The sequence below is a fragment of the Notolepis coatsorum genome, assembly GCF_963971535.1.
Source record: "Notolepis coatsorum genome assembly, chromosome: 2".
NCBI classification, from domain to species: domain Eukaryota; kingdom Metazoa; phylum Chordata; class Actinopteri; order Aulopiformes; family Paralepididae; genus Notolepis; species Notolepis coatsorum.
In genome coordinates this window covers 149682029-149698413 of record NC_140166.1, presented here as the reverse complement: position 1 = coordinate 149698413, position 16385 = coordinate 149682029, and the positions used below count along the sequence as shown (strand labels likewise).

The window sequence follows — 16385 nt, the reverse complement described above, 5'->3', positions numbered from 1 at the left end:
CGTGTCAGGCCAGGGCAGGGCCAGGATGGGTCAGGCTTGCATCCCTGATTGCCGGGGTCTAGAGGGTTACCGACGGGCTCATTATGGAGAAGACCTTCAGGGACACATAACAGAGGCTAGAGGTTGAGGGGGGGGGAAGTCACCCCCTCTCTTTAGGGTTGGGGTGTGGTGGTGGTGGTGGTGGGTGGGGGGGGGGGGGGGGCTTGTTCCGATGATGACTGCGCTTGGTTCAGAAGTTCAACTTGTCAGATCTGTCACCCACGTGTGCAGCAGGGGTGTGCCTCGTAGGCCCTGGAGAGAGCTCTCTCTCTCTCTCACACGCACGCACGCCAACCGGACATCAATCTGAAGTCAGTTTGGACGTGTTTGATTTAAAGGGAAAAGCAATTATCCCACGAGTGGCAGCGTCTTCGGGGATAGACGCGCCACAAACCAGACAGTTCCTTTTTAAACATCACCTCGAATATCCGTCATATAACCCGTCTGTCATGTATCTGATTATAAACGAATGGAACAACAAACTCGGACGCTTACGAGACCGACCGCAATCACGTACTGTATATCGCCGGCTTCGGACGTGAGGACCGGGGCGTTGCAGCGGAGCTACATTTGTTTTGAATAGAGACCACTGACTAATGGCGAGGGAGCCTTTAGGTCTATCACATGTAGCAAGTGCGCTCGCGACCTTTGCCCCCACTGCCGCGGTCCATAACAGACACACGGCTCACGCTCCAGTCAAACAGGAAGTGCTGTGAAAAATAAACAGCCAATCTGAGGAGACACGTATCGGAGAGTCGGAGGGGCCGTGGAGAAATTGGGATGATTGGGGGTCAAGCCGCGCCCGTGCGCTCGAGGGGCAGGGCCGCGTCTAATTGCTGTTTTTAAAAAGGCCATATGCTGAGGTTGCCCTGACCCTCTCCCTCTGCCTGCTACCCCCCCCCCCCCCCCTCCTCAGCCCCCTGCCTCGGCCAGAGCCGCTAACCCCCCTACACCCCCCCTCTCCCTCCACCCGCGCACGCTCCTGTTCCGAATTTGTTCTTTAATTTCCATTCCTGACCTCCCCGTCCCGCGCCATCTGCAGCGGGTTTGCGGCGCTAACCAGAGGCTTGACGTCGTCATGGATACGCCGACACCCCTTTATCTCTCGCTCTCTTCCTCTCCCTCGCCCCGAGCTCTCCCGTCTGTCCCATCCCTTTCTCTCTGTCTCTCCTCCACCCTCTCTCTCTCTCTCTCTCTCTCTCTCTCTCTCTCTCTCTCTCTCTCTCTCTCTCTCTCTCTCTCTCTCTCTCTCCCTCCCGTCTGTCCCGCCCTTTCTCTCTGTCTCTCTGTGTCTCTCTCTCTCTCTCTGACTCTCTCTCTCTCTTCCTCTCCCTCTCCCTCCCGTTTGTCCTGCCCTCTCTCGCTGTCTCTCTGTGTGTGTCTCTCTCTCTCTCTCTCTCTCTCTCTCTCTCTCTCTCTCTCTCTCTCTCTCTCTGTCCTCTAGTCGTGCTCCCTCCAGGCAGAAGAGGAGACAGATTGGAAGATTTTCAGTTGTGGATAAATTATTTATTTTTTTAATCCGTTTGAGATCTTTATCTCAAAGGGAAGCCAAATGTCTAGCAAATCAGTAGCTACTCTGAAAACGTTATGTGACCAGATAACAACCAGGGTAAAACCACAGGAATACTGTGATTCATTATTCATTTGATCTTTATTTTGACATTGAGGGGCAGCTGTTACGATTGGCACGTTTCGTTGGCATGGTGGAGTGTGGAACCCAATTGCAGCAGATAACGGAGAGATAATTAACAGGAAGCAGGAGACGGCGTTGTGACGATAACAAGGTTTACTCAAAACAGAAAACAAGGGAACACGACTGACACACAGGTAACATGAAACAATGAACCAGCAAGTGTATGCTGGCCCAGAACACCTAAATACAAACACTAATTAGAGACAGAGGGTAATTACTAACAGGACACAGGTGTGGTAGACAGAACTAAGAGAATACAGAGCACACAGGGGAAAACAATAACAATAGTACAAACTGAGACATACAAGACGAAAACACATTTACAAAACACAGACAGTAGCAACACAAGACTAACACAGTGTAAATAATAAAGACAACATAGACAACGAATATATAAAACATAAATGACAGCAAATAATGTTAATCAGGTGAGTGAGCTGATGCCAGATCTGCCACATCTGGATCAGCCCACCGGTTGGCAATGTTGTAGTGTGAAGTTGTGTCTTGAAGGGGGGTTGTGAATGTCCGAAACCTGGACCAGCCGAACGGGGAGGAGGGTTGCCGTCTGGTACCGCAGGACCGGGGGAAGCATTACAGGCAGCCCTCGGCTACAGTGTTGAGCATAACATAGTTTACACTGAGGCAGGGGTGTAAAAAGTACCCAAAAATTATACTTAAGTGAAAGTATGGGTACCGTCTCAAAATCGTACTCAAGTAAAAGTAAAAAAGTTTCTATTTTGAAATGTACTTAAGTACTAAAAAGTAAAAGTAAAAACTTTTTTTTATTCCGGAGCAATGAAATGTTCCGTTTCGTCCTCCTCATCACTCGTACTATCGTTTGTGGCCATCTTCTGTAGCTTGTCACTCTGACTGTCTATTCTTCTGATAGCAGGTGTTTAATCAAAGATCCCCACTTTCTAGTATTGCACAAGGACCAATCAGCACGGGTATGGGCGGGTTCATTTTCCATTGATGGGGATTTGATTGACACCTCACCCCTGCCAACTTTGACTACCTAGGATGGCTTAGAGTAGACGACAGAGTACAGCAACTTGCAATGGGCCTGGTCTACAAGATACACTACACCACACAGGTACCCATGTACATGTCAAAATACTTCCCAAAGGTCAGTGAATACCACGCCCACAACACCAGAGGAGTTCCACAAATCATGTTCAACCCAGATTCGGCACAAACAAGGGACTAAACACGTTTCGCAATTATGCCACAACAATGTGGAACGCCCTACCCACAGCCGTACAAAAATGTGAATCCCTACCCACATTCAAAACCGCTCTTAAAGAGCACCTACGGGAGGCTGCAATTCTAAACTGGCCACCGTAAATGTCCAAACCCCCCCCACCCCCTCCTAATAGACAGTCTTCTCCCTACCGTATGTATATATTTTCTCCCACCCACCCACCCCCTCCTAATGTACAGTATCCTCCCCATCATATGTATATATTTTCTGTTAGGATCTCTGGGTAACAGTACTGTATATTTGCATATCGTATATGTTACAAATGTAACAGTACTATATACCTGTATGTCATGTATGTCCCTATACCATAAATGTCATGATGTCATGTATGTTGTGTATGTCATAAATGTCACTATGAATTGAAAATGGGGGACCCTGATGTAAACAAGACAAACGTCTTTTTCTGGTCTGCATCCCCTTAACACTATGGGTGCCGGCCAGAAATCCGGAAAATGACTGTGGATTGCCAGCGCTATTTGTCTATGGAGAAATTCCCCTTCTTTGCAGGGCTATAACTTTTTAAATTCTATTGCTGCATTGCCATTATTAGGGCCCATTCAAAGTCCTATATGTATTGTTCATTGTGTAGCAACGTTAAACTTTTTCATTCACATATTCATAGTAAAGTATGGTCTAATGTATAAGTATGTTTTCATCTCTTTCTGCAGCTTTCTCCAGAACGTGATATATAGCCCCAAATGCATTATATTGATGATGAAATACAGTTTGATGGCAATCGGGGCGATATAAAAAATTTCAATTGGACGTACTTCTAGAATGATCTACGTATGATCTGATGATGACCGGATGGGCGGGGGATCGTTTATAATTCCGTGGGCAGCGTTATATCATTCATCTAGTGATATGTTATGTTATGTTATGTTATGTTATGATATGATAGTGATATGTTCATCATAACAGTTTATATGGAATACGATCAAAAATAACGCTGAATCTTACCGTATCCTCCTCGCGCCGTTGGGCGATGAGCGTGGAACAGTCATTTACCTATTATGGTATGTAGAAATATCGGGTCCATTTCCAGCTTGTATAATAGTATATATGTCCAAATCATGTTGTTTATCGAGTTATTGGCAATCGATCGCTATGTATTGTGTCGAGATCGAGTCCCGGGAGCCAAACAGAGTGCCCGGAAGTAATATGGCCGACCAGCACAACCTCCATAGCACTTCCTGTTTGGCGATTGCGCCGATCGGCCACCAGATGGCGCTCCTGAACCGCCAGAGAGCTCAGTGGGTCCTCCTGGTGGATCTCAGGCCAGCGGAGGGGAAATATGAATCCGATCGCAGATTTTTGAAATATTGATTCCGGCAACTTGAGCATGGCCGGGAATGACGCTGTAAAGCGTTTCCCGGCAGTCAAAGTGTTAACACTATCAGTGCCGGCCTTGTTTACCTTTTTACCCCGTTGAATGCCATCATCCACTTCAATGTTTTAAATTATGGCTATGTGTCTAATCTGCCCGTCGCTTATCAATGACTTGTTTGCAGTCAACATTGTCGAAAAGGATTGTTTTTTAATCGGTTCATATCCTTTTTATATCATTTCGAAAAGCTATCGTTCTCTCGAAAATTTTCAGAAAATTGAAGTATTCCCCCATAAACGGCATTTATTGGAATATTCTCGAATACACTAGACACGTTGTCATTTGTCGGCCTATTTATGAATCGCTGTCAAATAAACGCTAGATTATCGATAGTATATGTGTACTTATGCACGCTATAGAGGCGGGCTGAAAAATCTATTATCCATTTCCTCAAGATCACACACACACACACACACATACACACACGGCACATGCTGATATCTCAGTAAATACAGGTCTGATTATCCTAAAACTGGTAACATAGACTCCTTACCTTAGATCAGATGTTCTCCAAAAAGATTATTCCAATTCCTGATCGCCATTCCAAATATCGATCGCGTTTATTGATTGATTATTGGCTGCTGTAAATATAGATTCCAGGCTGCTTTCCAACTCGCGATCAGATCCCTCATCATCAGATGGCTCGCCAGCACAATGGAGCCAGTTGGCTCCCCCCACAGGGATCTCCCAGTATAATCGACTGACCTGCAGTTACACAGGGATAGACGATAGGGGGCGGTTTTTTCCCATCTGAGCTCCTAGAGCAGGGGTAGGCAACCCTAGGCACGCGGGGGCATTTTCATAGGCACAGGGGGCAGCATTAATTTTTTTTTCTTTTTTCTTTTAAAATATTATAGTGAAATATTTTGCACTGTTGTCGCATTTATCTTGTTGAAATCCTCCCACAGGTTCTTTTTACTACCACATATTTAATTGAGACCCTTTATTTGTTTATTATTTCAATTTAGCTGGAAATACATTGCTACATCATTCAGTAACATTTGCAGAGCCTTATAACAAAAACATTATTACGGTCACCATTGTGACCAGTGGGATTAATCAACTAATTTGATTATTTATTTTTCTATTTCATTGAACATTGCACATGTTAAAAACCATTTTTTTACTCAAAATGTGAGTATTACCAAGTCAACTTGTGTTCTTAAAACAATGACAATAAACATAGTTTTATTAGGTTGAAATAATGTGGTTGTGTACTTATTTTTCTGTTAACTTATTATGGATTGAAAACTGAAAACATTAATGCACAGTAACTGAACTCAATATTTTTAAGTTCTGGTAACTTATTATTATTATAAAATGTTTTACAGTGTAGTCTTGCGATCAATCAAAACTTATTTACACGATATACCTCACATTCACCCTCCATTCACATCCTGGTGTTCTCCTGGTGTTCTCCATTAGGCCTGTAGGTGGAGCTATGACAGCACACGTACAGTACACACACCGATGGTGTGTGATGTGTCCAAAAATGAATGTGAGTGAAATGGTCGCACTGTATGCAGCTGTTTGTCTGCATTGCATTCCCCCCCGCAACTCAGATTTAGGGTTGATACAACCATCATAATAATATTGTTAATAATAACAATAACAATAATGATGTAATAATGTAAAAATTATCATTAAAAAGACCTGATTATGAGAAGAAAAAAAATTACGATGCATGGAATATTGTTGAGGCACACTAGTTACAACTATATTTCAAACAGGCACTCCATGTCAAAAAGGTTGCTGACCCCTGTCCTAGAGGGTCTGCTGTACCAACGTGAGACGCGGTTGATGAAATATGAATTCATTCAATCGCTAATAAAAAAATCAAACGACAATACACGTCATCGGCACTCAAAGTGTTAACAATTGTGTGTATTGAGCCGTACTGTATTGTACCCATTCTGCAATCTGTTAAATAAAGTTTTCATTCATTCATTTTAAATAAAGAGCGGACGCAGGATTAATAACGTTAACGTTAGTTCGGCCAGAGAAACAAATATACGAATTAAAATAGTTGGACCTGCAAGATTTGTACTTTGTACTTTGTAGGTCTGCATGAATGAAAATAATGAATACAATTATACTATAAGAATATAAGAATATAATCCTTTTAAAACCTTACATACTCAAAACATTATTTAAAAGCAATGGTAAATGGTAAATGGTGCATTTATATAACACAATTTTGTTCCTCACATTCACCCATTCACTCACCGACGGTGGGAGCAGTTAAGGGTTAAGTGTCTTGCTCAAGAACACTTTGACATGATGCCCGGGAGGAGCGGGAATCTAACCGGGAACCTCCAGATTACCAGACGACTGCTCTACCTCCCCACTGTCGCCCCACACGGACCCATGGACACTAGTGTACCTCATTTCAATGTCCCCTGCAGGGCGTTCCACGATTCAGCAGCACAGAAGATAAAGGCAGATCTACCAAATTCAGTATAAACTCTAGGCACTTTAACACATCCACCGCCATCCACGCTGTAAAACGTTATTGCCCGCCATGCTTTGACCGCCAGAACTCGCTGTACAGCGTTATTGAGATCAATATTTCATTTTTTCGCCATGGCATTCATAATTCATATATACACCTCCGACGCTGCAGCTGGACCCTACGGCTCAATACAACGACGGCTCAATACCTCCGCCTGGCGGATGGTCGGGCGAGTTACACTCGAACAACAGGAAGTGGGAGGTGTGCGTCGATTAAATTCATCTGGCCGTCAGACATTGTTGCAAGGCTCCCGACAGACACTATAGTACATATCGATCGCTTTATAAACTTAATAATCTATATGATTTCGGCGTTTATTGCAACATACAAACCGGAAATGGACCTAGGCGATCGACGTCCTATACTTGGGATATTTCACCGCCAGTCTCTTTGACGCACGCTAAGAGGACGCTAACGTTATTTTCAGCCCAATTGTTTATTCATTTCACTGCAAACCATCTGATCAATATATCACCCATACTACATAAAGCATTTACTGACAATCACGGAATTATAAACGACCCCCCCCCCTTTCCTTTGCGCATGATGACGCATAACGTATACGATCATATACAGTTGCATTTTTTAATATAGCGTGTCTAGGGAATAAACGGCAATCGATAATCTATATATGCGTTTAGGCCTATAACTCACGTTCTAGGAATTACTGCAGAAAACGATAAAAACATACTTATATTCTAGAAGGTATTTTTGTATGAATGTATGAATGAAAAAGTATAACGTTCCTACATCTTGAACGATAGATAATCGATGTTGAATGGGCCATAGTAATGTCAATTTAGCAATACAATTAAAAAATTATAGCCCTGCAAAGAAGGTAAACATCTCTATAGGCTTAGAGTGGTGGCAGACTGGCTATATTGATGGATATAACCAATGGCAGGGAATGTGTTAAGTGTAAGCCTGTCAACAACAACAACAACAACAACAACAACAACAACAACAACAACAACAACAACAACAACAACAACAACAACAACAACAACAACAGTGTGTCCCGTTGTTATTTCCCCAATAACATCACCAACAGTCAACGTGTCAACTCTGGATAGTGAGGACAATTTAGCAATTAGCTGAGTCGGGTCAAGTCACTTTATTTATATAGAGAAAGAGCAATTGTACAAAGAGTCCTCTGCACACAAGAAGACTTCCTCTTCCTTTTAAAACAAATAATGTGGGAAACAGTGGCCTAGAGGTTATAGAAGCTCTGACTGGAAGGTCGCGGGTTCGATCCCTGGAAAAATAACAGTCTCCCATCCTTCAATAAAAACCGCTAAAGTGCCCTTGAGCAAGGCACTTAACTGCTCAGTGGCCAACAGTGTCAGACTGTGGTTGTACTGGGCAGCTCCTAGTGGTCAACAGTGTCAGACTGTGGTTGTACTGGGCAGCACCCTAGTGGTCAACAGTGTCAGACTGTGGTTGTACTGGGCAGCTCCTAGTGGTCAACAGTGTCAGACTGTGGTTGTACTGGGCAGCTCCTAGTGGTCAACAGCGTCAGACTGTGGTTGTACTGGGCAGCTCCTAGTGGTCAACAGTGTCAGACTGTGGTTGTACTGGGCAGCACCCTAGTGGTCAACAGTGTCAGACTGTGGTTGTACTGGGCAGCTCCTAGTGGTCAACAGTGTCAGACTGTGGTTGTACTGGGCAGCTCCTAGTGGTCAATAGCGTCAGACTGTGGTTGTACTGGGCAGCTCCTAGTGGTCAACAGTGTCAGACTGTGGTTGTACTGGGCAGCTCCTAGTGGTCAACAGTGTGTCAGACTGTGGTTGTACTGGGCAGCTCCTAGTGGTCAACAGTGTCAGACTGTGGTTGTACTGGGCAGCTCCTAGTGGTCAACAGTGTCAGACTGTGGTTGTACTGGGCAGCTCCTAGTGGTCAACAGTGTCAGACTGTGGTTGTACTGGGCAGCTCCTAGTGGTCAACAGTGTCAGACTGTGGTTGTACTGGGCAGCTCCTAGTGGTCAACAGTGTCAGACTGTGGTTGTACTGGGTCCAAATGAATTTGATGACATTCCCTCTGTAGCAATTTTTTTTGTTATTGCCAGCTATAACACAGTAAATAACAGTACATTGTAGACACTGTTTAAATCATTTTTATAGACGGATAGATCGATTTATAGATATTTTTACATTAGCAAAAAAACAGCCAAAGTCTGACATTACGTAATAATGTTTTTTAAAGACAGTCAACTTGACTGCATCCTTGACATGCTCAGGTAGAATAGTTCACTTTAACAGAACCAGAACCTCTACAGAAACCCAGGAACAGTCACATACATAGACGTATTTTCATCAATAACGTTTTCTGAATGTTAGCTGTGCAAAATTACAACCCTTGTGATTTCAAACGACAGCCCGCTGGAGGAGTAGCAACCACCGTGGAATTCTTTGCATTTCAAGTTGACATTAAATATTTTTATTTTTTAAATACATCAATTGTAAAACGCTGTTCAACTGAGACTGTTCCTGGATCCGTTTCCTGGAACTCCCTAAACACACTCCACGCTGCACAAAGGTCACCTTTTGATACGTGTCTGGATCGAGGGACGACCGGTGTGTTATCATGCATGGGGCTTGACAGCGGTGGAAACTTATCCGATAATAATCATTCATGTTCAGCCCTTGGAGAGCTTGGCTTAATAAAAGGCCCAACAGGTCGTGTCATTAATGAAGGTCTGTGGGCAACAGTCCAGTAAAACACATTCTTCATTAACCTTAAAGGAACACGCCAACTTTTTGGGAAATGAGCTTATTTGCCATCTACCCTGGAGTTAGACAAGCAGATACATACCCTTTTCTTCTCTGTGCCTGCATTAGGCTTAGGGAACAGCCGTTAGCCTAGCTTAGCGTCATTCACTGGAAGTAGGTGTGCCAGTGTAGCCTAGTTTCCAACAGTCACTATAAACACTCCAAATACAACTCCAAAACATTCCTGTAAACATGTTGTGACCTGTGCATTTATGTTATATTGTATTTTTGACATTTTCGTTTTCTAAGCAGATATATACTCAGAACTATCGGTTTTTCAAAAAACAACAGGGCTTTTGAGGTGATGAAATCACTGCGCCCAGGCAGCAGTGGTTCGGCAAAACAAAAATTCAGAGTATATATCTGCTTAATGCCTAATGCATTCACAGAGAAGAAAAGGGTATGTCTAACTCCAGGGTAGATGGCAAATAAGCTAATTTCCCAAAAAGTCGGCATGTTCCTTTAACAAGACGTTGATCCTACATTTGGCACGTTTTAGTTTTTCTAAATCACTGAAGGCGATATGTCGTAAAAATTGGTTGGACTGGTTCCATCCAACGAATCATTTGATGGTAATTTCAATTTTACCAGAGTACTGGCCATTGTGTAAATAACTGACCCTGGTACTGGCCATTGTGTAAATAACTGACCCTGGTACTGGCCATGGTGTAAATAACTGACCCTGGTACTGGCCATGGTGTAAATAACTGACCCTGGTACTGGCCATGGTGTAAATAACTGACCCTGGTACTGGCCATTGTGTAAATAACTGACCCTGGTACTGGCCATGGTGTAAATAACTGACCCTGGTACTGGTCATTGTGTAAATAACTGACCCTGGTACTGGTCATTGTGTAAATAACTGACCCTGGTACTGGCCATTGTGTACATAACTGACCCTGGTACTGGCCATTGTGTAAATAACTAACCCTGGTACTGGCCATTGTGTAAATAACTGACCCTGGTACTGGTCATTGTGTAAATAACTGACCCTGGTACTGGCCATTGTGTAAATAACTGACCCTGGTACTGGCCATTGTGTAAATAACTGACCCTGGTACTGGCCACTGTGTAAATAACTGACCCTGGTACTGGCCACTGTGTAAATAACTGACCATGATACGTGTCAGTGGAGTGGGATGTTCTGAAGCCAGATTGGAATTCGTAGATTCGATTTTTTCCTGCTAGGTACTTTTCAACCTGTTCGTAGACAATTTTTTCCATGACTTTCGAGATGGAGGTAAGAATAGAAACAGGGCGGTAGTTGCCTGGGTCTAATTTACTGCCCTTTTTGTGCAGAAGGGTCACTCTCGCAATTTTGAAGTCCTTCGGGACGTGTCCCTGTTTTATGGAGAGGTTTATTATGTGTGTGATGACTGGGGTGATGGCGGCTGCTGAGTCTCTGAGGAATTTGGAGGGGATGTTGTCATGGCCATGGTGTAAATAACTGACCCTGGTACCGGAAATCTGGAAATACCATGATACATTTATTGGAAACACTATATTCATATTTGGGAAATAGCATGATACTTTTTATGGAAATACCATCATAGTTTCTATGGTGTAACTGAGGGGTACAATTCCCTGACTGTATTGATAAGTATGGTATCATTAAACCACTACCGCTTTATGTACTTTAATTACTGGCCATACAGTACACGATATCTAAGTATGATGAACACTTTCCCACATATGAAATCAGGTCCACACAAAGGTATAAGTCAAATATTTAATATATAGCAAAGGGTACATATAATAGTTACTTATTACATTTATGATTTGAATTGAATGCTCTTGTAAGGCAAATGAGTACTCGTAGGCAAATCAACACTGAATGTCCAATCTCTGGTTACACAGGAAGCAAGTATACAACCTGGCCTTTAGGGAATTATAGCGATGGTCACTTAATGATTATAGCTGGATAATATACTGAAGGGGTCCCGCCGGTTGTAAGCCAGTAGGGGGGGTAGGAGAGCCGTCGGCTGTATCCCGTCTGGTCAACGATTTCTAGGGAGAGTTCAGGTACAGAACACAGTGCCCGTAGAACCTTGATCCACAGATGAATACACATGGGCTCTCTTGTAGACGATAGCTGTAGCTGTAGCTGTCGGTCCACAACGAAGAAGAAGCGAGGCGACCTCAGTCTGGTCTGAGCGCCGTCTCACCTTGGCTCCTCTCGGGGTAAATCCAACACTCACCGGTGTTGGCGATTATCCGCTCCACAAATCAAAGCACCAAAGCAAATAGATATTCCATGCCGTATAGGGCTCAGCAGTCGTCGGGGTAGGTAATCCAATGTGCAGGTCCACTCGTCCTCGCCCAGAACTCCTCGGATGAAAGCACCACGCGTGGTCTGCCCAACCTGGTTAAGACTCTAGATAACGCGAGGAAACGATGGGGGTGCTGCTCACTTTAGAACTCTAACCGAACGATGCACCATACATAATAGACTATTATTACTTAATAGAAATACGGTGCCAAACTCTGGCAATTCAGCTATTAATTCGCACGAGGTCTCACTGCTATTCTAAGGCCAAACAGGCCGTACTACACCGCACGCGGTACCGTGGGGTGAGGCTTCACGTCTTGTTACTTAGTTGGGTAGAAGGGTAAAAGACTAAGAGGAATTCTACATTTCTTGCGCCATATTTATATGCACGGTGGACAAGTAATGCCGCTCTGCTTTCGGTAGCCGTATTCCTGCGCGGAGCTGAGGCTAGTAAGGGCATGTCTCGTCGGTACCTTTGAACTTGAACGCCAGGGGCTTGTCCCTGGCGCCTGGTCCTTTTGTCCAATAAGAGAATGAACTATTATGGGCTGTAGTAGAATAAAGGGATATTCAGTGTATATGTACAAGGAATATACAAGGGATATCAAACCATATACAAATACTATTAAATATATATCCATAAATAAATATATATATTCGGTTTAATCTGATCCTTCACAACATATGGAAATACCATATAATGTTTTTGGAAATACCATATAATCTTTTTGGAAATACCATGATACCTTTTTGGAAATACCATGATTCTTTTTTGGAAATGCACGGTGGTGTAGTGGTCGCCTCACAGCTAGAAGGTCCTGGGTTCGATTCCCGCTTGGGGACCAGGTTTCCGTGTTGCCAAGTACCCAGGTGGGGTATCTCCCGGGCCTTTTTGTGTGGAGTTTGCATGTTCTCCCCCCGTGCTCGTAAGGGTTTCCCCCCGATAAGATAAACCCAATGGAAAAACATGCACAACAGATCGCTAACGCTGTCGCGTCCCTGACGAAGACGGACAGGAGCACTTGGACTGGTCCCTGGACGCGGCCCACGCTGCAGCCCTTGTCTGCTCCCGGCTGCCCTTGGGGGGAAGGACGACGGGGTGGGAGGTGCAGAGAACATTTAGTCAGCGACTCAGTGCATGTGTGTGTGTTTGTGTGTTCCTGTGGGTCGCCCATCGCATGTGTGTGTGTGTTAATCTGATGACAAATAAAGACTTCTACTTCTACATTTTTGGAAACACCATATTAATATTTAGCAAATACCATGATCTTTTTTTGGAAATACCATGCTACTCTATTGTAAGGGAAATAATCTTGTTCATACCATGTGACCATGCGACATGTCAGGGCTGCCCTACCAGGACACTTTACTTGTAGCTGAAGATCAAGCAGCGCAAGTTTAGGATGATTCTCTATTATTTATCCGGATCCCCGTTAGCTTCGAGACAATGGCCGCTAGTCTTCCTGCGCTCCCCGCGAGGTTAAGGAGTGAGCGTTCTGTCTTCCCTGAGAGAACCTCAGAGACTATTTCAAACCCCTGACTACAAATATTAGTGTTTCATTGGATGTCTTGATTCACGGCGCCACCTTCCGTGTCCAGATACCTAATGAGCGAGGGTTACCGTCCCGACCAGAGCGCCTTAACTGGAGCCTTTCACCGCCGTTACCTTTCCCCCCAGACTTGGCTCTCGGGACCGTGCTACTGCCAAGACCTCTTAATGTTCTTGGAGAGTGTCCCTCTTGCCGTCTGAACGGGGGATCTGTGCTCCTGCGTGGCCAGCCGGACCCCCCCGGTCTGTTTGATGGCCACGTCTGGCCCGTCAGCTACGTCAAACACGAGAACATCTACTGAGCTCCCGGGACTCGGAGGAGTCCCACCTGTGCCGGAGGAGCAACACGGAGGTACAATGGCTCCCTGTCTCACCTGCCTCCCTGCCCCTTGTTTCCTCTGGCAGTGGGCTCCATGTGCGGCCCTTTTTCTGCACACACTCCACAGAGCTCTTTGGACGCGACCCAGGCTTTTCAGCAGGCTCCTTGACAGCCCTCAGCCGCCCAGAGGATCTGACATTCAGCCCCGAGTCTAGAGAGGATCTGACCGGGGAGCGTGTAGCCTTTTTACAACGCATCCGCGTTTCCGGCGCTCTGATTGGCCAGGTCATGTGACATGTGCGCCCAATAGCGTGTTTGCCCATTTCCGCGTCGAAACAGCCTGCAAACTACCTGGCGTTCTATCGCCATGCTCTAAGTCTAAGACAAACTCTAACCTTAACCAACTTCGAAGAGTGCCTAAGCTTAACCAGTGTAGAAACTTGCCGTCCCACGATTGGCGCTCATGTCACATGACCTGGCCAATCAGAGCGCAAAACGGGAACCCGGAAACGCCAATGCGTTGTAAAAAGGCTTCAAGCGACCGGGGAGCCAGCCAGCGGAGGAAGACTATTGTTCAAGTTATTCGTCAGGTGCGGTTTTCTTTGGGGCTCTTCAATAAACATGGATTTAGTATGTGTGTGTGTGTGTGTGTGTGTGTGTGTGTGTGTGTGTGTGTGTGTGTGTGTGTGTGTGTGTGTGTGTGTGTGTGTGTGTGTGTGTGTGTGTGTGTGTGTGTGTGTGTGTGTGTGTGTGTGTGTGTGTGTGTGTGTGTATTTTGACCTGTGCTCCAGACCTGGAACCCAAGAGCAACTCAGGGCGGAGGGGAGGAGGAGCTGGAGGATCCAGAAGAAGAGGAGGAGGAGGATCCAGAAGAGGAGGAGGAGGAGGAGGAGGAGGAGGAGGAGGAGGAGGAGGAGGAGGAGGAAGAGGAGGAGGAGGCGACGGCTTGTTGGTTTGCGTTATGATGAAGCCGGTGAGCGGAGAGATGGGACAGATACACAGAGGAGAAGATGAGGAGGAGGAGGAGGAGGCGGAGGAGACGGCTTGTTGGTTTGCGTTATGATGAAGCCGGTGAGCGGAGAGATGGGACAGATACACAGAGGAGGAGGAGGAGGAGGAGGAGGAGGAGGAGGAGGAGGAGGAGGAGGAGGAGGATCACGGCTAGAACAATAGACAATGACAGGAAGTGATGTGGCTGGAAGGAGAGTTGCTACGATGAGCTGTTTAATCGGTTTGCGTCGAGATGTCGTTTTGTGTTGGAAAGTCAGTTTGTGTCCCGGTGATGGGGGACAGATACACTAATCGGTCGAAAGGAGCCGTAGTTGACTGCCAACCTCTTAGTCGAATTAAAAAAAATTATAATAATAATAATTTATAATTTTTTTGTATCATTCTTTCCAAAAGAAAAGAGGCCTAACGCTAATGTCACGCATACCAGAGGCTAACTGCCTAAGAAAACAGGCACAGAGGCAGCACTGAAAGAGGATTTCACCCATCTAATGAACACACTAGACTAGACAAATATCAAGATGTATCCATCAGTGGACCAATTGCATGCTTTTTCAGAGGACAAAAAACCTTCAGTCGACTCCTTCAGACATTAAGCACCCCCCACAGCCCAAATGGAATGATATATATATATTTTTTTTAAGTATACTTTTTTTCTTTTTCTTTTTTGACTAATAGTCGACTAAAGGCAGATTTTGGCCAATCATAGTTGACTATCCAAATTCTTAGTCGGGGACAGCCCTAGTGGAAGTAATGAGGAATTGGGAGGGGGTTACTTGTTGATAAGGGGAGGTGATTGGCTGAAAGAAAGAGACGTGTTATGACTTGGGAACAACCTGGAGTGGATAACATTCGCTAACAGCCAAATATGACTCAGCTCTGGAGTCTTAAAACAGGCAATCACATGTGATGACAAGCGCTTAAACGCACTGCGAACGCGCTTGCCCAGAAACCCCCCGAAAAGTCTCATAGTAGCTCGTAACTTAAAGGGTAAAAATAAGGTCTTTCTCCACTTTCACACAGAGCTTAAGACACAGACACAGCTGTCTCCAGCATGGACCCCTTCACAACTCTCTGGCCCCCGAATCGGATTCTTAATCAAATTATTTTTAGCTATGGCACATTTAATCTGCTGTTGTTTTATTCATTAGCCGTTCCTTCAGTTCACTGGCGGCGCAGGCCTCTCATCTCAGCCCGGGTTCCCAGAGAGTATACCCTACATTACACTCACATCTGCTCCCAATCAGAGAGAAGGAGAGAGATAGGGGGGGGAGGGGGGGGGGAGAGAGAGGAGAGAGGGGGGGGGGGGAGAGAGGGGGGAGAGGGGGGAAGAAAGAGAGAGAGAGGGCGGGGAGAGAGAGCAAGATAGATAGGGGGGGGGGGGAGAGGGGGGGAGGAGAGAGAGAGAGAGAGAAGAGAGAGAGAGAGAGAGAGAGAGAGAGAGAGAGAGAGAGGGGGGGGGAGGGGGAGAGAGAGAGGAGGGAGAGAGAGGGGGGGAGGGGGGGGGGAGAGGGGGGGGGGGAGGGGGGGGAGAGGAGAGGGGGGAGAGGAGGAGAGATGGGGGAGAGAGAGAGGGGGG

The 16385-nt window shown here is 45.4% G+C and overlaps 1 protein-coding gene across 1 annotated transcript in view; it reads left to right on the top strand.

The window, feature by feature from the left end:
* Positions 1–7789: 7789 nt before the first annotated feature.
* Positions 7790–16385, top strand: part of LOC311223567 (beta-1,4-galactosyltransferase 1-like) — a gene marked incomplete at both ends in the record, with an annotated part of 124350 nt that continues 115754 nt past the window's right edge. Inside the window, one exon of the mRNA XM_084308347.1 lies at positions 7790–7903. Coding sequence (XP_084164473.1) covers positions 7790–7903 — 114 coding nt within the window. The remainder of the gene's footprint in view (positions 7904–16385) is intronic.